Genomic DNA, 21,140 nt, shown 5'->3' with positions numbered 1-21,140 from the left:
AAATCATTTACTGCTCACAAGAAGTACAATTACAAGTAAAGATACCTTTTCATCTGCATTTCATTTCAGTTATTCAAGCTGAAGCCTTGTCTTGGACGCTTCAGGCGCCATCTTCAGTTAAAGGCCTCCCTGGATCCTGTGTGGTGATTCCCTGCTCATATAACTACCCTGATCCGAGGAAGACGGTCACTCAATTCACTGGGACTTGGCATGAGGACACAAATAAGCTTATCTATCACCCTGTTGCCTCTGAAATCACGCAGCAGTATCAAGGTCGAACCGAGCTGCTGGGAGATGTCAGACAGAAGAACTGTTCACTGAAGATTGATCCTCTTCAACAAAGTGACCGTGGGCCTTTTCACTTCAGGATCGAAATTGGAAACTATGACATTTTTTCTTACGTGCAGAACAAAGTCTCCATTACAATGATAAGTAAGTTGGATTAGCAACTTTCAACAAGCATCTTTAACAGTATGTCTTTAATCTAAATGTTGTTCCCATGATGTTTTCCTTTAAGTACTTTGCATTTCTTGACTTCACTGGTCATTTGCTCGGATCAGAGATCAGTGAACAGCATGAGGTTGGGATGCAGTACTCAAGAACATCTTACAGTAATTTGGTTGCTTTCCACATGATATTAAATTACTATTTTATTTTATTTTTACAAATGTGATATTACTTTAAGTTTGCACAATGAACCAAGAATACATTACAATAACTGGCAAAAAAGGCTCATGAGCACTGGTACAGTAAAGGTACTTTTTAACCATACAGCAGCCTTCACCTCTATAGTTTATTTCAGTTGTCTTTTCCTGCAAAATTTCAGTTTTAGCGTCCTCAAAAAAAGTCCAAAGACAACACACATTTTTTGGTAATAACGGTCATTTAGGTTTCAAACACTGTAATGTCGACAACTATGCAAACTATGCCCACTTCCTTATTTATGCTATCATAACGAATTGTTCTCCTCTCGCTTTAAATATCTTTGATCATACAACATTTAAACAGTTTCATTTCTCCAGACAGATGTATGAGATTCAACAGAAATGCTCTTAAAGTCTCAGGGCAGTTGAGTCCATTTTTATCTGTCCTGAAGCTCAAAATCAGACAGAAAATCTTTGAATTTGAGATGTGATTTGGGTGTGAAACAGTTGAATCGGTAGCAACATAAAATAAGTTCTACACTTTTAGAACACTGATACAATTTTGGACAAGAGCTGAATATATTATTATTTTTTGGAGACACTGAATAAATCTGAATAAAACAGTAAAATCTTTCTATACCTTTACCCCACATCCCTTCATAACATATTTTAGTATTCAGTTCTGGTGTTGTATTTTGGTAACCTTATGTCATTCCAGCAATTTCATGATTTGTGATTTTCAAGATTTTTTATTTTATCTTTGTCAACTTAAGTGCTTATAAAATTATTTAATATATAAACAGAATATAAAAGACACAATGTGCTCTCACCTCCTTTTTCTGTACAAAAGCCTTCACAATCTTTTCTTATCATGAAACTTGTTGTATGTTGTTCTAGCTGAACCAAATCCCATCAATTTCGCTGTGAAAGAGGAAGTGGAGGAAGGCGTAAAGGTGTCTGCGTCCTGCTCTGTGTCTCACTCCTGCCCCGCCTCTCCCCCTGTATTCACCTGGAGTCACTCTGGACAAGAACATTTCCAACCACAGCAGCTTGAAAATGGCCAGTGGGAAGCAACGTCCACGCTGACCTTTCAACCCACCCGCACTGATAACAACAAGCCTTTACAATGCACCGTAACATACAAGGGAGGGCAGCACCAGAAAACATCCAAGGTCCTCAAAGTGAAATGTAAGTGTCTATGGCAGTGGCAATAATAAAAGCCAGTGCTGAAAATATGCTACGTAGGTAAGTAAAAGTTTGTTTATATAGCACTACAGTGAGTGCAAAAATATGGCAAAAAGACTTTGAATTAATATCAAAATCAAGTGAAAATTGTTAAAGAATTAGACCAAATCAGGGTTAAAACGCATCAGTTAAATGCCTTTGAGAATAAATCTTGAAATGAAACTTAAATCAACCAAACCATATGTTGTTATACATACTGGATTTATTTTTTCCCAATGTGTAAGCTAACAACACACATGCACACACATACCATGGCTTCATGAATCAGAGGACTCCAAGTACAGAATTCATAGTGTGGGAAAAACTGCATTATGCTGCACCACTTACTGTACACTGGATGAGCTGGCTGCATGAAGATATTATCTAATCCAATCTGTCTGCTTCTGTGATTCTTCAGTTGCATCTTAAACTTGCTTAAAGGATGGGTTCCCAATTTTTCAAGTCTGTCTTAAAACAAGTCAGATGTCCAAATAAACATTGAAATGTTTTCCTTGCAGTGATCATTGTTCTTGTTCATACTGACCATTAGAAGATCCCTTCATAATGTACTTGTAAGTAAGTGTACAATGTACGTAAGTGATGGGGTCCTCAATCTACAAGCCTCTTTATATGCTAAAATATATTTAAAAGTTCATCCGAAGCTAATATGAAGCTTCACCTTCCCAAATTAATCAAATCAAGTAGATATCTTTCAACGTTACAGTCTTTTTAGTGCCAAAGTTCCTCTTTTTGTTACTATTCTTCCACTGCAGCTCAACAGGGAAACACTGTCTGAGGAAACACAAAGAGGGAATTTGATGCTAAAAGACTGTAATTGTGGCAGATATCCACTTGATTTGACTAACTCAGACTGCTGAAGCCTCATATCAGCTTCAGATAAATTTTTAAATGCACTTTTGCACAAAATGATGTGTGGACACACTGTGGATTTTTGGCCCTGTTACTTACATTGAAAGCACATTTGAAGGAGATCTTTTAATGGCCAGTATGAACAGGAGGAATGAATAGTGCAAGGAAAACCTCTTTCAGTGTTCATGTGGGCACCTGACTGTTGTTTTAAGACACACTTGAAAAATTGTGAACCTTTTCTTTAATGGCTTTACAAAGTTATTTTGGCCCCTTTCATCTATATCTCTCTTGGATGGATTGTCATAAAATTTTGTACAAAGATTCAAGGATGATTCCTTGACTTTTTGTCTAGCAACATCATGCAGTTTACATTTGTGATTTTTCAACAAATGGATTGATTAAACACATTAATTGCCCCTCAGCATGAATTGTAATCATTTTGCTAATCCCCTGACCTTTCCATCAAATCAAAAATAAATTTAAATGGTCTGGTTCTCTGGTTTATGACTAAATACACCATTCCCAGCCTCAGATGCACTTTGTGTGTAGTGCTCATTATCATTTTGCCAACACGCTAAAGGGAGCTATGATATAGGACAGTTAACATGTTCAACATCATACCTGCTGAACATCAGCATGTTGGCATTGTCAGTAAAGATGTTGCAATGCTGTTGTTAACATTTAGCTCAAAGCACCAATGAACTGATCCTACTTACAAGTATTTTGTTTGTATCCAAAGCCTGAAATATCATACTTGTGCCACATTGTAAATTTCTAAAAGAACTTACATCAGGCTTTGGATACACACACAATACTTGTAAGTAGGGTTCAGTTCATTGTTGGTTTGGCATTGCACATGAGATTTATCAATAACAAGAAAAATATAGAAAATTGCCAGCCATATCCTTTAATTGTGTGTTTCCATTCAGATGCCCCTGTGAATGTGAAGGTTGAATACAAGTCAAATGTAAAGGAGGGAGAGGATGTGAGGCTGAAATGCACCAGTGATGCTCACCCTGCCAGCAACTTTGAGTGGCGAAGTGACACTGGTGCTCAACTGCACAAGGGAAACCTCTACATGCTGAAAAACGTCTCCAGACACACAGGTGCCCTGTATTGCATTGCCATCAACAAAATGGGACAAGGCAGATCAAGCCCTGTTCAGCTCAACGTGTCATGTGAGTGAACAGTGTAATGATGAAGGTGAGAATTTGATTTGAGTGTGGGGGGCTCATAATTTATAATCTGGTATCTAATTTTTATGTTTTACAGATGCCCCTGAGATTAGGAATGACTCTTCCTGCTACTACTGTGTGGTAAACAACACAGTGGGCAATGCCAACATCACACTAACTTTACCGGATAAAAGTAAGAAATATTTAGAATTTCAAGTATGTATTACATGTCTGTATGATGTGCCTCCAGACTGTTACCATATAGACAGTAGAAAAATGACACCATATGGTTTCTGTTTAAACAGGTGAGATACCGACTCTTTATCTTGCCATCGCCAGTGGAGCTGCAGCTGCGATTTTGGTGATACTAATAGTGGTGGCAGTGGTTAAGAAATGGTAAGCCTTTACAGAAAATGTTCTAAAATTAATTATGTTTCTCTTTTTAATCATGTTTTCCAACTATATTTAACTGCATTTAAAAAGTGTGAAACATTTTATAAACATCAGAACAACAATGTATGCAGAAATGTACCACAATGTTCAATCTACTTGTCAAATATAAGTCATGTGTTTCTATGCATAGGTTAGTACTGCGTGGAAATGTATGTCTATGTATGGAGCAGAAATGGGCCTTTGACCACAATTTGCAGAGCAGATCAGCTTGCAAGTGCTTTTAGGGCATGATAGTGTGTGCTCAGCATGTCAACAGGTTTTTTTCAATGTCCTAAATTAGATACCATTATTCTACCAGTAGGGGGAGATCTGGAGATGTGCCACCATCTCAAATGCAGACCATGACAGCACACAAAACTGTGGCGGTCCCCAACTACTCTACAACACCAAGGTTTTAAATATTCACGTCAGTTTAGAATAAACAAATGATTAGTTTCAAAACTTGCAGTAAGAGAGTGTGTCTGTGTAATTAATGTGAAATTGTGTTTGTCTTCTGTCCTCAGGAAAGAGACGTGCTATGATGATGAACAGTACCCTAGCAATGATCATATATATGGCAACATGGAGGTATGTTATGTTCTCCTTATTGCTCAAGAGTTTTATTTTATTATTTCCATGCATAAAAGAAGAGAGTAAGTTCATCTTATTTCTTAAACAGACTGAATGGACAACAAACGATGATGCAATATACACCAATGCATAATATGAACAAGAACATTCCTGATTGGTCCAGGAGAACTGCTGCAGTCCATCTGTGTGTCCTCTCACTGATGTGATTATTATGTGGGTCAAGACAGTTGCAACTGTTGATGTGCTATTTTCTGTACAGTACAGTTCACATATATTCTGTTCACATATATCTTTCAAAAGTATTCTGTTTGAAAATAATCCTATTACTCATGATCTTTTGTGTCTGCATGTTTTTCTGTAGTCCAGAAACAAAACTTTATTGCAGTCACCTGTTCTATTTGTTGTTTTAGTGCTTTTTGTGAAGCTTTATTGTCTGTTTTCTTGCCCACAGTGTCACTTGGTTTAAGTATTTTAGTTTCTACCTTTTCTGTCTGCATCTCTCTCCCAGCTATTTAACTTTTTACCTGTCTGAGCAATAGTCTGAGTGCTTGTCTGAGCGGAGGTCTGAACTGGTCCTGCGCTACTGGATTCACTGTCAGATGGCGGCCGATCTATGGGATTTGCAGAGGGTCCTGCATATTTGTATCCCTGACTGTAACATCAGTGTTCAGCAGCGCGGTGGCATATTCTATAAACGACCATAAACTGCCAGTGTGATTAGCTGTTCTTTTTGCATGAAGGCCAGCAATTTTAAAAACACAACTCTCACTGAAAGAAAACCATGGATGCGGGTGCAAATTAGCCCATGCATAGCACATGGCAGCAGCTTCTTTTTCCACTTGGTTCAGATGTTTAAGCTTGATCTGACATATTTCAGAATGTTTCAGCATTATAGCATTACTAAGCAGTGGGAGAGTGTTGGAGCTTACATTTGTGCATATTTTGTAAATTTCATCTGTTTTTGATATGACCATTTTAACTTCATCTGAGTCATCTGGGGACCCAGAGAAAGACACACGTTAGCTTTTAGGTGTCTTTGGTGACTTTGGAGAGCAGACTTCTGATGCCATCTTTTCCCACTGTGATATGCACTTGCACGTTTACCGATATTCCTAATCAGTTGTCCTTTTCCTGGATTTCATGATGTCCGTCATCATTTTCATCTTTTTGGAGGAGAATGACCCAGCAATTGGCCATTCTCCGTCAGTCCACATACTTATTTCATAAATAAAGGGCAATACAATGTACTATCCAGCTTCTAAAGCAACATCTTTGTTTGCCTTTTTTTTCCCCCTTCAAATCTGGTTTATTTTGGATTGTAAGTGTTTAGGAATTTCCGGAAGTGTCATTTCTATTGCCTGAGCTTTAGTGTTGTTCGAGGCCGTTTTAGAGGCACATTTCACTACTTACAGAACGGTAACAATGGATGAGGATCATAAACCAAGAAACAAAAGGAAAAAAGGTTTTGTACTTACAGATTTTAGAAGAGATGGATGAGAACAACAAACAGTATCATATGAGTTAGAGTAACATGAGGTAGTTTCCTGTAAGGTAACTAAAACAGCATCAACTTACACAATACAACATATATTTCATACATTCGATGCAACTGGATGCTCTTGTGGGTTTACATTTAGATTGTGAATTAAAGGCATCTGTGGTGGCTGTGGGATTACTACACCACACTCAGAGTGTGTTTCTCTCCCTCCTTTTTCTCTCTGCTGCCAGAGTGAGTCATGCCCTAAGCACACTTCAAGCAAGGGAAAAGCAGTCACTGCAATTCACATATATTAAGCCAAATATTCCTTCTAAGTACAATTTCTAATTTATTTTTTTGGAATATTGTCAAGAGGCACACAGGGTAAGACAAAGAAAATAAAATAATTCTTTTTACTTACCCAGTGTCCGTCTGTGTTGCACTCCTTGCCAACAATCTTGTACTTGTTCAATATCTGTCCAATACATGCTTTGATGAAGAATAAAGATAAAGAAACTTTACAGGCTCCATTTGATTCTTACTTGAATACATGAAGTTTATTGAAAATGAACATCTGACGTCACAGAAGCCTTTGGCCCAACATATACATGGATATAGTCTCAACAAAAACTTAAAGGATTACAGGAAACAGTCAGTTCTTATAATATAGCACAGATCATTCAACCTGAAAGGAAGGAACACTTCGGCACACAGGATCAGAGTGAACTTTAACTGTAAATAACAAAGATAGCTTTGTTACCCATCCAAGGCTACCACCTTATCTCATATGCTGGCGCCCCGAACATAAAACATCTTTTGTGAGAGACCATGAATGTCAGAGAGACAGAGGCCCTGCAGATTAAATCATTATTGCAGGGCATTTATTAAAACATTCTTTAATGAACATATATCCATATACTGAACATTTGAACGTCTCCTTCACAAATGAGCATTTCTCTCGTGCATTTTCTCTCACAGCAGGTAAATACAAAAAGGTTGTAGATCAGATTCAGTGTGTGGTGCTTCACTGATGTGCATTTTCAATTCTTCCACAGAGAATGTGATTTACGTATTGTTTTAATTTTTGTTTTATTTTTTGGTCACATTTAGCATGTGGAACCGGCTTTCCACACTGTCTCAGAGGTTAGAAAAACTGGCTTTTGACTTTGGGGAGTGAGATGCTACAGAAAGATCAATAAACAATTGATCTATTTTACAATTAATTACGGTCAACTAGTTCTGGTTTGTTCTGACTGCAAACCTTCACATATCAATGCGTCACTCATCTGATGGGTGTATTCTTGTTACTTTTGATAAAACAAGTGCTTGTATTTATATGTCAGATATCATCCTGTTATTTTTTGTTCTCCTTTTTCTATGTACGAATCAGAAGAGTCTAAACATGAGAAGTGAAAAACAGAACTTCACTGCTATAGGTGAGAAGTTTCCTTGATTCATCATGTAGAATTTCATTTAAGAATTTAATTTAAATGTGTGATTTTCACACAACCTTCATAAACCTTGACATCAAATTGAAAAATGTTTTTAATCTCCAAGTGACTACATTAAATGAGAAATGTTGTAAACCTGTTTTTCCATCTAATAATAACAACTTCTTGTTTCAGTATTGTAAACCTTGATTCTTGTGCATTAGCCTAAATCTTGAATTGTCTTCTCTCTGTAGTGGTTGTTTCATCATTGCTCGATTGTAATGCCTTTGTCCTCTATGGGGGAAGGAGGGGGGTATTGAATGACAAACCCTCGACATTCAGTAAACTTTGAGTGATGGCTATACTCGAATTTCATGAAAATTTCACAATCTGACATATTTGCCCTTAGTTATTAGTTAAATTAGCTATGTCCAGCCTGGTCACCAGAATAAAACCATGGCAGTTTACGTTTCTGCAAACCACAGGAACATTGAATATCTACATTTCAACACAGGGCCGCTGCTAACCATTTGGAGGCCCTGAGCATAATTGGTCATGGGGGCCCAGTTTTCTCTTCTTCCATTTTTCAGATTTTTTTCAGAGATTCATGTTGGAGCGGAGCTAGACTCTCAGCACAGAGGGGGCAAAGCATTCTCAAGGGGCCTTTCTAAAACAGTTATTTTAAAATGCGCAACTGTAAAATAGCTGATATATCCTATTCATAATCACAAATTGTTATTGAGCCATGCAAGCCTATGTCTCAGGAAACATACAGTGAAGCCACTTTGAGACAGGCTTGTTCTGGAGAACAAAAAAGAAAACAGGTTGCCAGCCGCGTTCAAATGTTTCAGCACTCAGGACAGCATGTGGTGCTCTACATACACTGACTGACGAACAGTTCAGCACCACCACCAATAGATAGCGACAAGCCAGCTGCTCTGTCTCAGTACCATGTCTTTCTAACACGGGAATAACAAACATAAAATAGACACAGCTGTGTACAACACTGCAAGGCCTATTCAAATACAAAGTGGACAGTCTACAACACCACAGGCAGTGACACAGACAGGTGCTGGGATGCGGCAAGCATGGAGTTAAACAACACATTAATCTAACATTATGACTGATTTCTTCATAACCAACTTTTAAGTTAATAAAGACTAATTATGGATGTTTCACTCACAAGTTGTTGTCCCCTGCTTAGACTGCTGTAGTTTAGTGTAACGTTAGTTCCATTTGTGTATTTCTCCATCCTCCGTGGAACAAAATAATGCGCACAGTTAAACAAACTTTGCACATATCACGGTCCCTTTTAAAACTTCATCCTCCTCTCCTTCATCATCTCCTTCAAACCCGCCAACCATTTAGTCCTTATTAGTGTTTATGTCCCGCTCAACACACAGCAAAGTGGCCTCATTCAAACATGAACGCAAATAGCCCTTAATGAGCCTCAGAAGGCTGAAACTTTGTCTGGCAAGTTTCATTCACCTTAAATATAAAAAGACGCGAATATAATATATTTTGGATAAAGTTTTCAGCGAAGTCAGTCATAAACTTTGAATCGCTGTTTCTGCGGTCTTCACTTTCCGCAGAGTTAACGAGCAGAAATAGCCATCTGCCATTGCAACCCATTGATAAGAACTACCATAGAGAGTGAATAGAAGAAGCTGAGAGAGTTAAGTTCTCCTATTCCTGCTGCACCCGCGAGGTCAACCGCCACGCCCCCAGCGGGCCCCTACTGAGCGTGGGCCCTGGGGCGGCCACCCCCTCTACCAGTATAGTCTCTCCGCTTATGGCCTCATTCAAAGCGAACAGACGAGGGCTTTGAAAGTTGTACCATTTTGGGGGGGGGGGCTCCTTTCTTACATTGGGTAAAAACATCTAATTTGCCTGAATTGAGTGATAGAGTACATACAATGAAAAAACCAACGATGGGCCTGTCCATAAGTAATTTATATATTTTTTCAGTTTGTGTTAAAATGTAATAATGTGATAATTATCATGACATTTTTATCAACCTCAATTTTGGGGGCCAGCCTGCCTGGTACTGCGCCCCACGCGCTCTGCATACTCTGCGTATACAGAGCAGCGGCACTGTTTCAACACGTGGAATACATAGTATATTAACATTTCAACAAAACCTAGCATATTAAGACCAGTTACCTTGAATCCAGTCCATTATGTGTAGTGCATATGGTGCTTGACAAGATTATTTGTCTTTGACAAGAAAAAATAAGATTTAATCATCCTAAAATAAGATATAACTTTCTTAAATTTCCTTTTTGCAGTGTGGACAATGAGATGAAATACACCCCGACTGCCATGAATGTTTTTAATGAATTGGCCACTTTCAGTACTCCTTCATGTCAGATGGTGGTGCTTTAAGACTGATACACAGCCGTAGATGTCACTGAAGAGTGAAACAATGCCTGGAGACAAACTCAGTAAGTGAAGCGTGATGAAGAGTTCATGAAATTCAGTAGTTCTTCTCATCAGATTGGTTAAAGTTAGCTCAAGTTGAAGCACGTAGAAGAATTGAAGTAAAGTTTTCTTTGAGCAGAGGGAGGCTATTTTTATGTAATCTGTGGAGATGTTTTACTTGCAGCAGTTTGGTTATAGTGATGCAAATTTAACTAACAAAAGTGAGTGAAGGGTAGTAACCGCTCCCTGATTTGTCTTTCTGCCCACTATGACACTGCAGCTTAAGTTAAAGTAGAGATGCTGCCAAGTAACAAAATGGTTGGTTTTGTTTGTGAACCTTTATTTGAAGCTTGGGAGATGAGGCCTAAAGCAGTCATGCTAAAATAGTTTATTAGCACTGGTGAAACAGATTATAATATTCAAATAACCCATCTACATGAAAACAAAGTTGAAATGTGAAATATAGCGAAACCTAAACTGAAAATGTCGGAGGAGAATTAACTATTGACAAATGTAACAGTGGCAACAAAAATCACATTGTATAATAAACAAAAATACATATGAATAACGTTACGCATGACACATCTTTAGATCATACATCAGTGTATCTCTTTGCGGGTTATGACCTCTGAAAGGGAGGTTTGGATCCTCATATCATTGATAATTCTTTGAGCTAGACATGACTTTGGGGAGGATACTGAACAGTTTTAGGTGTAAAATTATTTTCTTGTAGTGACTCTCATCACGGTTTCACAGATCCTCAGAGCAGTGACTGTATAATTTTATGTTTATCAGACTTTCTTGAGGTATTTAGGGGTAACAGAACATTCATACTATCTTATTATCAAATGTGGTGAATATAATTGAGCTATTCTAGTTTTCAGTACACAGCAACAGTATAGAGACAATGAATACATATTCACAAAGGGTACCTTTGTCATAAAAAATGTTTTAATTAGGGATGCACGATATTATCGGCACGTCATCGGTATCGGCCGATAAAAGCTCTAAAATGAAATATCGGCATCAGCAAAGTCTGCTGATTTGAGAGGCCGATATGTCGCCTTCTCAAACGCCACTTGACTGTGCTTCCCTCGACGGACTGTTTCACCCTGACAGTCCAGGGGTTTCCTCTGCAGGCTCCACTTCACTCAGCTGTCCGTCAGACCCGCTGCTTCTTCCCACTTTAACCTGAGTGACAAACCGGGGCTTGGTTGTGGGAAGAAGCAGCTGGTCTGACGGGCAGCTTGAGTGAAGTAGAGCCTGTGAAGGAAACACCGAGACTGTCAGGATGAAACAGTCCATCGAGGAGCTGCTATACTTGGCCAAACAGATAGGAAACACTTCGTCTGACAGGATGTACCACTCTGTTTGGGAAAATTTCTTCATTTTGATTTGTAATGGCAGCTGGCAACCAGTGTATTAGGTGCATTACCGCCACCTTCTGCTCCAGAGTGTGGACCAGAGATTAAATCCTACACATTAATCCTGTCTGTCTAATTAACTCAAAGAAAACTCTACTGCTCCACCCACTTGGCAGGTTCATTAAAGTTTTAATGCTGAGCTCCTGAACTCCAGTCTTCCTAAGTTCTTCCTTCATATATTGTCCTTCTTGATCATACTTAGTACAATCTATGCTTGCATGCATTATAGTCTCAGCCAGCTGGAAAAAAAAGTGCATATATCAGTATCGGCAATCGGCCACAATGACTTGGATATCGGCAAAAAATCCAATATCGTGCATCTCTAGTTTTAATTCATTGTGTGTTTGTGATTGGGTGGGTTTGTGAGTGATTGATTGACTGACTGATTAATGCAAACAACTGATTGTAAGATGTATTAATCAGCAGTGATTAAGTTGTATTGTTACTGATCTGACTAATTGTTCCTTTGATGACAGACAGAGTCAGGCCGTCCATCTGCCCAGCAGAACTGTCTTTAAAATGGTGGAGCTTGACCACCTCTCATTCAACATTACACCAGAGGTGAGAGGGGACATCACTGTGACCTGTTGGCAACCAGTTAATAACTCAGGTAATTTTTCAGTTTGACATGCATGTATTTTTTAGTTAATTACAAACAGACATTCATTTTCTTTGTTTTTTAATTCCCAGATTTTCTCATTGAATATCCTGTCATGGGTAACTCGGCATCCACCGGCTTCATCACTCCTACTCCTAAGAAACTGTCTTGGGGACGCCTGAAAAAGGACACAGTCAAGCTGGAGGATTTCTTGACACAATATGAAGAGGACTTCTGGAGTGTTAAAACAAAGAAAAGCTTCTCTGTGAAAAAGGTCCACCTCACACACAGCATCCGTTATGCTGACCTAGCTGTTCAAAACAGTGAGAGTTTTTATCCAAACAGGGACGGAATGCTGAACCCTGCTTTTTTTTCGAGATCAGGGTCCATGAACTGCTCAACTCCATGTGGACAATTAAACCTACACAAAAACTCAGCAAGAAGATCCTCAAGGATTTAATATTCAAAGAAGCAAAACCTGTGATATTCCTGTAACATGAGAGATTATGTCTGTCATAGAGCTAAGAGAGTGATCATTCTCACCACAAAACCATAGGTGTGAAAAAAAGAACAGGAAGTGAGCCCTCAGTGTAACGTGAGAGTGGAGAATGAAGCAAAAGTAGAGAGGTGTTCTTTTTAATTTTGCACTGGGTGCAAATGCAGTTTTGATGTTGATGTAAATCGATGTTAAGATAATAATACACGCAGGACACAAGACATCCTGTGACTTCAGGAGCTGTAAACATCAAGTGAGCAAAGAAAATCCTTTCTTGATTCATCTGCATCAGTGATAGACACATACCAGTGTAAGGTACAGTAAATGCCATTTTCCTGATAGAAAAAGTTTTTCTTCTCATTAACTATTTGCATTAACATTTAACCAAAGGCAATACTCAAGGAGGATTTGCTTTTTACATTGACTTTTAACATTTGATTTTATATGCCCTTCCTTTCAACTTGGATCTTATATTATATCTGAGCACACTGTTATCGAGATATTTTCTCTGAAGCAAATATAGTTTGTTACCTTATATGTAAACAAGCTTGTTGGACAAATACATTCAACCTTCCAGCTGAGTGTGTTGCTTCTTGATTTGATTTTTGTGCAGAGATTTACCTGACATTAATTATAATCACTTCTCTGAGGTTTGTTTACTGCTTTGTATTGTTTTCTTTGTTCAGCACATACGGCCTGTGCATCTAAACTATAATATGTAGCAAAATAACAAATACCACCATAATACAGTGCTGTATAAGTACAATTAAAGGGGCTTAAGTGAGGGTTTTAGATCTCCATACAATAAAATTTGCTGGCTGGGATTGTTGGTCAGTGAACATGAGCTGAACAGAGGTCTAAGTTTCATGAAGTGGTTAACATGCCTTACGAAACAAAACAAAAATAAAATTGGTCAAAATGAGTCAAAATCTTGTAGCCTATATTTGAAGTTGTATTTGTTGTAATTGTATTAAAAGAAATATAATATCAGAGAAAATTGAGCATTTTTTTCTCTTTTATGTATTGATGTATGACATTAAAACCTGAAAAATATAGAGCTTGGGTGAGAATGGTTGAGAGCACAGGACTGGTTTTGTGTTTGACACTGTGGATGTGTGGAGTATTAAAAGTGCAATGCAAACTTGACAAGTCATCTGTCACCAGAGGGAAATGACAGTGGTGCCACACGAGCCTGGAAATATTTGTCACTTTATTTGCAGGTCTGACCGTGAGAGAACAAAATGGAAACTCTGTTTCTCTTCCTTTTCCTGAAAGGTATGGCGCATTCTCTGAATATCCAGCAGAAATCATTTACTGCTCACAAGAAGTACAATTACAAGTAAAGATACCTTTTCATCTGCATTTCATTTCAGTTATTCAAGCTGAAGCCTTGTCTTGGACGCTTCAGGCGCCATCTTCAGTTAAAGGCCTCCCTGGATCCTGTGTGGTGATTCCCTGCTCATATAACTACCCTGATCCGAGGAAGACGGTCACTCAATTCACTGGGACTTGGCATGAGGACACAAATAAGCTTATCTATCACCCTGTTGCCTCTGAAATCACGCAGCAGTATCAAGGTCGAACCGAGCTGCTGGGAGATGTCAGACAGAAGAACTGTTCACTGAAGATTGATCCTCTTCAACAAAGTGACCGTGGGCCTTTTCACTTCAGGATCGAAATTGGAAACTATGACATTTTTTCTTACCTGCAGAACAAAGTCTCCATTACAATGATAAGTAAGTTGGATTAGCAACTTTCAACAAGCATCTTTAACAGTATGTCTTTAATCTAAGTGTTGGTCCCATGATATTTTCCTTTAAGTAATTTGCATTTCTTGACTTCACTGGTCATTTCCTCGGATCAGAGATCAGTGAACAGCATGAGGTCGGGATGCAGTATTCAAGAACATCTTACAGTAATTTGGTTGCTTTCCACATGATATTGAATTACTATTTTATTTTATTTTTACAAATGTGATATTACTTTAAGTTTGCACAATGAACCAAGAATACATTACAATAACTGGCAAAAAAGGCTCATGAGCACTGGTACAGTAAAGGTACTTTTTAACCATACAGCAGCCTTCACCTCTATAGTTTATTTCAGTTGTCTTTTCCTGCAAAATTTCAGTTTTAGCGTCCTCAAAAAAAGTCCAAAGACAACACACATTTTTTGGTAATAACGGTCATTTAGGTTTCAAACACTGTAATGTCGACAACTATGCAAACTATGCCCACTTCCTTATTTATGCTATCATAACGAATTGTTCTCCTCTCGCTTTAAATATCTTTGATCATACAACATTTAAACAGTTTCATTTCTCCAGACAGATGTATGAGATTCAACAGAAATGCTCTTAAAGTCTCAGGGCAGTTGAGTCCATTTTTATCTGTCCTGAAGCTCAAAATCAGACAGAAAATCTTTGAATTTGAGATGTGATTTGGGTGTGAAACAGTTGAATCGGTAGCAACATAAAAAAAGTTCTACACTTTTAGAACACTGATATAATTTTGGACAAGAGTTGAATATATTATTATTTTTTGGAAACACTGAATAAATCTGAATAGAACTGTAAAATCTTTCTATACCTTTACCCCACATCCCTTCATAACATATTTTAGTATTCAGTTCTGGTGTTGTATTTTGGTAACCTTATGTCATTCCAGCAATTTCATGATTTGTGATTTTCAAGATTTTTTATTTTATCTTTGTCAACTTAAGTGCTTATAAAATTATTTAATATATAAACAGAATATAAAAGACACAATGTGCTCCCACCTCCTTTTTCTGTACAAAAGCCTTCACAATCTTTTCTTATCATGAAACTTGTTGTATGTTGTTCTAGCTGAACCAAATCCCATCAATTTCGCTGTGAAAGAGGAAGTGGAGGAAGGCGTAAAGGTGTCTGCGTCCTGCTCTGTGTCTCACTCCTGCCCCGCCTCTCCCCCTGTCTTCACCTGGAGTCACTCTGGACAAGAACATTTCCAACCACAGCAGCTTGAAAATGGCCAGTGGGAAGCAACGTCCACGCTGACCTTTCAACCCACCCGCACTGATAACAACAAGCCTTTACAATGCACCGTAACATACAAGGGAGGGCAGCACCAGAAAACATCCAAGGTCCTCAAAGTGAAATGTAAGTGTATATGGCAGTGGCAATAATAAAAGCCAGTGCTGAAAATATGCTACGTAGGTAAGTAAAAGTTTGTTTATATAGCACTACAGTGAGTGCAAAAATATGGCAAAAAGACTTTGAATTAATATCAAAATCAAGTGAAAATTGTTAAAGAATAAGACCAAATCAGGGTTAAAACGCATCAGTTAAATGCCTTTGAGAATAAATCTGGAAATGAAACTTAAATCAACCAAACCATATGTTGTTATACATACTGGATTTATTTTTTCCCAATGTGTAAGCTAACAACACACATGCACACACATACCATGGCTTCATGAATCAGAGGACTCCAAGTACAGAATTCATAGTGTGGGAAAAACTGCATTATGCTGCACCACTTACTGTACACTGGATGAGCTGGCTGCATGAAGATATTATCTAATCCAATCTGTCTGCTTCTGTGATTCTTCAGTTGCATCTTAAACCTGCTTAAAGGATGGGTTCCCAATTTTTCAAGTCTGTCTTAAAACAACAGTCAGATGTCCAAATGAACATTGAAATGTTTTCCTTGCCATGATCATTCTTCTTGTTCATACTGACCATTAGAAGATCCCCTCATAATGTACTTGTAAGTAAGTGTACAATGTACATAAGTGATGGGGTCCTCAATCTACAAGCCTCTTTATATGCTAAAATATAGTTAAAAGTTCATCCGAAGCTAATATGAAGCTTCACCTTCCCAAATTAATCAAATCAAGTAGATATCTTTCCACGTTATTAGTGCCAAAGTTCCTCTTTTTGTTACTATTCTTCCACTGCAGCTCAACAGGGAAACACTGTCTGAGGAAACACAAAGAGGGAATTTGATGCTAAAAGACTGTAATTGTGGCAGATATCCACTTGATTTGATTAACTCAGACTGCTGAAGCCTCATATCAGCTTCAGATAAATTTTTAAATGCACTTTTGCACAAAATGACGTGTGGACACACTGTGGATTTCTGGCCCTGTTACTTACATTGAAAGCACATTTGAAGATCTTTTAATAGCCAGTATGAACAGGAGGAATGAAAACCTCTTTCAGTATTCATGTGGGCACCTGACTGTTGTTTTAAGACACACTTGAAAAATTGTGAACCTTTTCTTTAATGGCTTTACAAAGTTATTTTGGCCCCTTTCATCTATATCTCTCTTGGATGGATTGTCATAAAATTTTATACAAACATTCAAGGATGATTCCTTGGCTTTTTGTCTAGCAACACCATGAGGTTTACATTTGTGATTTTTCAACAAATGGATTGATTACACACATTAATTGCCCCTCAGCATGAATTGTAATCATTTTGCTAATCCCCTGACCTTTCCATCAAATCCAAAATAAATTTAAATGGTCTGGTTCTCTGGTTTATGACTAAATACACCATTCCCAGCCTCAGATGCACTTTGTGTGTAGTGCTCATTATCATTTTGCCAACACGCTAAAGGGAGCTATGATATAGGACAGTTAACATGTTAAACATCATACCTGCTGAACATCAGCATGTTGGCATTGTCAGTAAAGATGTTGCAATGCTGTTGTTAACATTTAGCTCAAAGCACCAATGAACTGATCCTACTTACAAGTATTTTGTTTGTATCCAAAGCCTGAAATATCATACTTGTGCCACATTGTAAATTTCTAAAAGAACTTACATCAGGCTTTGGATACACACACAATACTTGTAAGTAGGGTTCAGTTCATTGTTGGTTTGGCATTGCACATGAGATTTATCAATAACAAGAAAAATACAGAAAATTGCCAGCCATATCCTTTAATTATGTGTTTCCATTCAGATGCCCCTGTGAATGTGAAGGTTGAATACAAGTCAAATGTAAAGGAGGGAGAGGATGTGAGGCTGAAATGCACCAGTGATGCTCACCCTGCCAGCAACTTTGAGTGGCGAAGTGACACTGGTGCTCAACTGCACAAGGGAAACCTCTACATGCTGAAAAACGTCTCCAGACACACAGGTGCCCTGTATTGTATTGCCATCAACAAAATGGGACAAGGCAGATCAAGCCCTGTTCAGCTCAACGTGTCATGTGAGTGAACAGTGTAATGATGAAGGTGAGAATTTGATTTGAGTGTGGGGGGCTCATAATTTATAATCTTTTATCTATTTTTTTTGTTTTACAGATGCCCCTGAGATTAGGAATGACTCTTCTTGCTACTCAGAGGGGGATATGGTGAAGTGCATCTGCATTGTAGAGTCCAAGCCCTCCAGCATGGTCCATTTTTTGCTTTCTAACAGAGTCCTGTCAAGCACCAAGGTAGAAATCAATGGCCCTGTTACCATCGGGACTCTGCAGGCAAACTTTGGATCATCTGGATTTGTCCACTGTGTGGTAAACAACACGGTGGGCAATGCCAACATCACACTAACTTTACCGGATAAAAGTAAGAAATATTTAGAATTTCAAGTATGTATTACATGTCTGTATGATGTGCCTCCAGACTGTTACCATATAGATAAGAGGAAACTGACACCATATGGTTTCTGTTTAAACAGGTGAGATACCGACTCTTTATCTTGCCATCGCCAGTGGAGCTGCAGCTGCGATTTTGGTGATACTGATAGTGGTGGCAGTGGTTAAGAAATGGTAGGCCTTTACAGAAAATGTTCTAAAATTAATTATGTTTCTCTTTTTAGTCATGTTTTCCAACTATATTTAACTGCATTTAAAAAGTGTGAAACATTTTATAAACATCAGAACAACAATGTATGCAGAAATGTATCACAATGTTCAATCTACTTGTCAAATATAGGTCATGTGTCTCTATGCATAGGAAATGTATGTCTATTTATGGAGCAGAAATGGGCCTTTGACCACAATTTGCAGAGCAGATCAGCTTGCAAGTGGTTTCAGAGCATGATAGTGTGTGCTCAGCATGTCAACAGGTTTTTTTCAATGTCCTAAATTAGATACCATTATTCTACCAGTAGGGGGAGATCTGGAGATGTGCGGTCACCCAGTACTCTACAACACCAAGGTTTTAAATATTCACCTCAGTTTAGAATAAACAAATGATTAGTTTCAAAACTTGCAGTAAGAGAGTGTGTCTGTGTAATTAATGTGAAATTGTGTTTGTCTTTTGTCCTCAGGAAAGAGACGTGCTATGATGATGAACAGTACCCTAGCAATGATCATATATATGGCAACATGGAGGTATGTTATGTTTTCTTTATTGCTCAAGAGTTTTATTTTATTATTTCCATGCATAAAAGAAGAGAGTAAGTTCATCTTATTTCTTAAACAGACTAAATGGACAACTGACGATGATGCAATATACGCCAATACATAATATGAACAAGAACATTCCTGATTGCTCCAGGAGAACTGCTGCAGTCCATCTGTGTGTCCTCTCACTGATGTGATTATTATGTGGGTCAAGACAGTTGCAACTGTTGATGTGCTATTTTCTGTACAGTACATTTCACATATATTCAGTTTACATATATTTTTCAAAAGTATTCTGTTTGAAAATAATCCTATTACTCATGATCTTTTGTGTCTGCATGTTTTTCTGTAGTCCAGAAACAAAACTTTATTGCAGTCACCTGTTCTATTTGTTGTTTTAGTGCTTTTTGTGAAGCTTTATTGTCTGTTTTCTTGCCCACAGTGTCACTAGGTTTAAGTATTTTAGTTTCTACCTTTTCTGTCTGCATCTCTCTCCCAGCTATTTAACTTTTTACCTGTCTGAGCAATAGTCTGAGTGTTTGTCTGAGCGGAGGTCTGAACTGGTCCTGCGCTACTGGATTCACTGTCAGATGGCGGCCGATCTATGGGAGGTGCAGAGGGTCCTGCAGTTACTCTTATATCTGTATCCCTGACTGTTGTGGGTTTACATTTACATTGTGAATTAAAGGCATCTGTGGTGGCTGTGGGATTACTACACCACACTCAAAGTGTGTTTCTCTCTCTCCTTTTTCTCTCTGCTGCCAGAGTGAGTCATGCCCTAAGCACACTTCAAGCAAGGGAAAAACAGTCACTGCAATTCACATATATTAAGCCAAATATTCCTTTTAAGTACAATTTCTAATTTGTTTTTTTGGAATATTGTCAAGAGGCACACAGGGTAAGACAAAGAAAATAAAATAATTCTTATTACTTACCCAGTGTCCGTCTGTCTTGGATTCCTTGCCGACAACGGCAGTTTGTTGGAGAAATCTTGTACTTGATCAATATCTGTCCAATATACACTTTGATGAAGAATAAAGATAAAGAAACTTTACAGGCTCCAGTTGATTCTTACTTGAATACATGAAGTTTATTGAAAATGAACATCTGATGTCACAGAAGCTTTTGGCACAACGTATACATGGATACGGTCTCAACAAAAACTTAAAGGATTACAGGAAACAGTCAGTTCTTATAGAATAGCACAGATCATGCAACCATGGTCTCTTTTGTGAGAGACCATGAATGTCAGAGAGACAGAGGCCCTGCAGATTAAATCATTATTGCAGGGCATTTATTAAAACATTCTTTAATGAACATATATCCATATACTGAACATTTGAACATCTCCTTCACAAATAAGCATTTCTCTCATGCATTTTCTCTCACAGCAGGTAAATACAAAAAGGTTGTAGATCAGATTCAATGTGTGGTGCTTCACTGATGTGCATCTTCAGTTCTTCCACATGGCATTATGAGAATGTGATTTATGTATTATTTTAATTTTTGGTCACATTTAGCATGTGGAACCGGCTTTCCAGACTGTCTCGGAGGTTAGAAAAACTGACTTTTGACTTTGGGGAGTGAGATGCTACAGAAAGATCAATAAACAATTGATCTATTTTACAGTTAATTGCAGCTTAAGTTAAAGTAGAGATGCTGCAAATTAACAAAATGGTTGGTTTTGTTTGTAAATATTTATTTGAAGCTTGGGAGATAAGGCCTAAACCAGTCATGCTAAAATAGTTTATTAGCACTGTAGAAACAGATCATAATATTCAAACAACCCATCTACATGAAAACAAAGCTGAAATGTGAAATATGGGGAAACTGAAACTGAAAATGTCAAAGGAGAATTAACTATTGACAAATGTAACAGCGGCAACACAAACGCACATTCTGTAATAAACAAAAATACAGATACTTAAGGTTCAGTGAAGCGCACATATGAATAATGTTATACATTGCACATCTTTAGATCATACATCGTTGTATTTCTTTGCAGGTTATGACCTTTGAAAG

The 21,140-nt window shown here is 37.9% G+C and overlaps 2 protein-coding genes across 10 annotated transcripts in view; both read left to right on the top strand.

Annotated features, from left to right (window-relative positions):
• The window catches only part of LOC137191630 (myelin-associated glycoprotein-like), a 42,150-nt gene that overhangs the window by 8,720 nt on the left and 12,290 nt on the right, over positions 1-21,140 (top strand). For 4 of the 8 annotated variants that reach the window (XM_067601904.1, XM_067601905.1, XM_067601908.1 and 1 more), the window contains 10 exons: positions 70-432; positions 1,542-1,832; positions 3,668-3,916; positions 4,011-4,106; positions 4,219-4,309; positions 4,665-4,757; positions 4,870-4,933; positions 5,025-7,849; positions 10,132-10,287; positions 12,165-12,257. In XM_067601904.1, the coding sequence (XP_067458005.1) occupies positions 70-432; positions 1,542-1,832; positions 3,668-3,916; positions 4,011-4,106; positions 4,219-4,309; positions 4,665-4,757; positions 4,870-4,933; positions 5,025-5,069 (1,292 nt within the window). In that variant the 3' untranslated portion in view covers positions 5,070-7,849; positions 10,132-10,287; positions 12,165-12,257. Of the gene's footprint in view, positions 1-69; positions 433-1,541; positions 1,833-3,667; positions 3,917-4,010; positions 4,107-4,218; positions 4,310-4,646; positions 4,758-4,869; positions 4,934-5,024; positions 7,850-10,131; positions 10,288-12,164; positions 12,258-21,140 lie in introns of those variants that run through there. The other 4 variants (XM_067601909.1, XM_067601906.1, XM_067601910.1 and 1 more) reach the window with 3 other exon arrangements.
• Positions 12,846-20,172, top strand: LOC137191625 (myelin-associated glycoprotein-like). 2 transcript variants are annotated; one of them, XM_067601896.1, is made up of 10 exons: positions 12,846-13,097; positions 14,003-14,057; positions 14,156-14,518; positions 15,628-15,918; positions 17,733-17,981; positions 18,076-18,336; positions 18,449-18,539; positions 18,881-18,930; positions 19,043-19,106; positions 19,198-20,172. In XM_067601896.1, exons 2-10 carry the CDS (start codon positions 14,024-14,026, stop codon positions 19,313-19,315), a joined length of 1,521 nt encoding a protein of 506 aa, XP_067457997.1. In that variant the 5' UTR covers positions 12,846-13,097; positions 14,003-14,023; the 3' UTR covers positions 19,316-20,172. The 2 variants fall into 2 exon arrangements, with proteins under 2 accessions (XP_067457997.1, XP_067457998.1); XM_067601897.1 differs by lacking the exon at positions 18,881-18,930 and having other exon boundaries at positions 12,849-13,097.

Source organism: Thunnus thynnus, chromosome 10 (assembly GCF_963924715.1).
Source record: "Thunnus thynnus chromosome 10, fThuThy2.1, whole genome shotgun sequence".
NCBI lineage: Eukaryota > Metazoa > Chordata > Actinopteri > Scombriformes > Scombridae > Thunnus > Thunnus thynnus.
This window is presented reverse-complemented; position numbering and strand designations above follow the sequence as displayed.

Excerpts from the sequence above, each read along its gene's own strand:
- LOC137191625 (XM_067601896.1), top strand. The coding sequence starts at position 14,024 with ATGGAAACTCTGTTTCTCTTCCTTTTCCTGAAAG. Across the intron at positions 14,058-14,155 it reads TCTCTTCCTTTTCCTGAAAG|TTATTCAAGCTGAAGCCTTG; the intron begins GTATGGCGCATT and ends ATTTCATTTCAG. Across the intron at positions 17,982-18,075 it reads TGTTCAGCTCAACGTGTCAT|ATGCCCCTGAGATTAGGAAT; the intron begins GTGAGTGAACAG and ends TTTGTTTTACAG.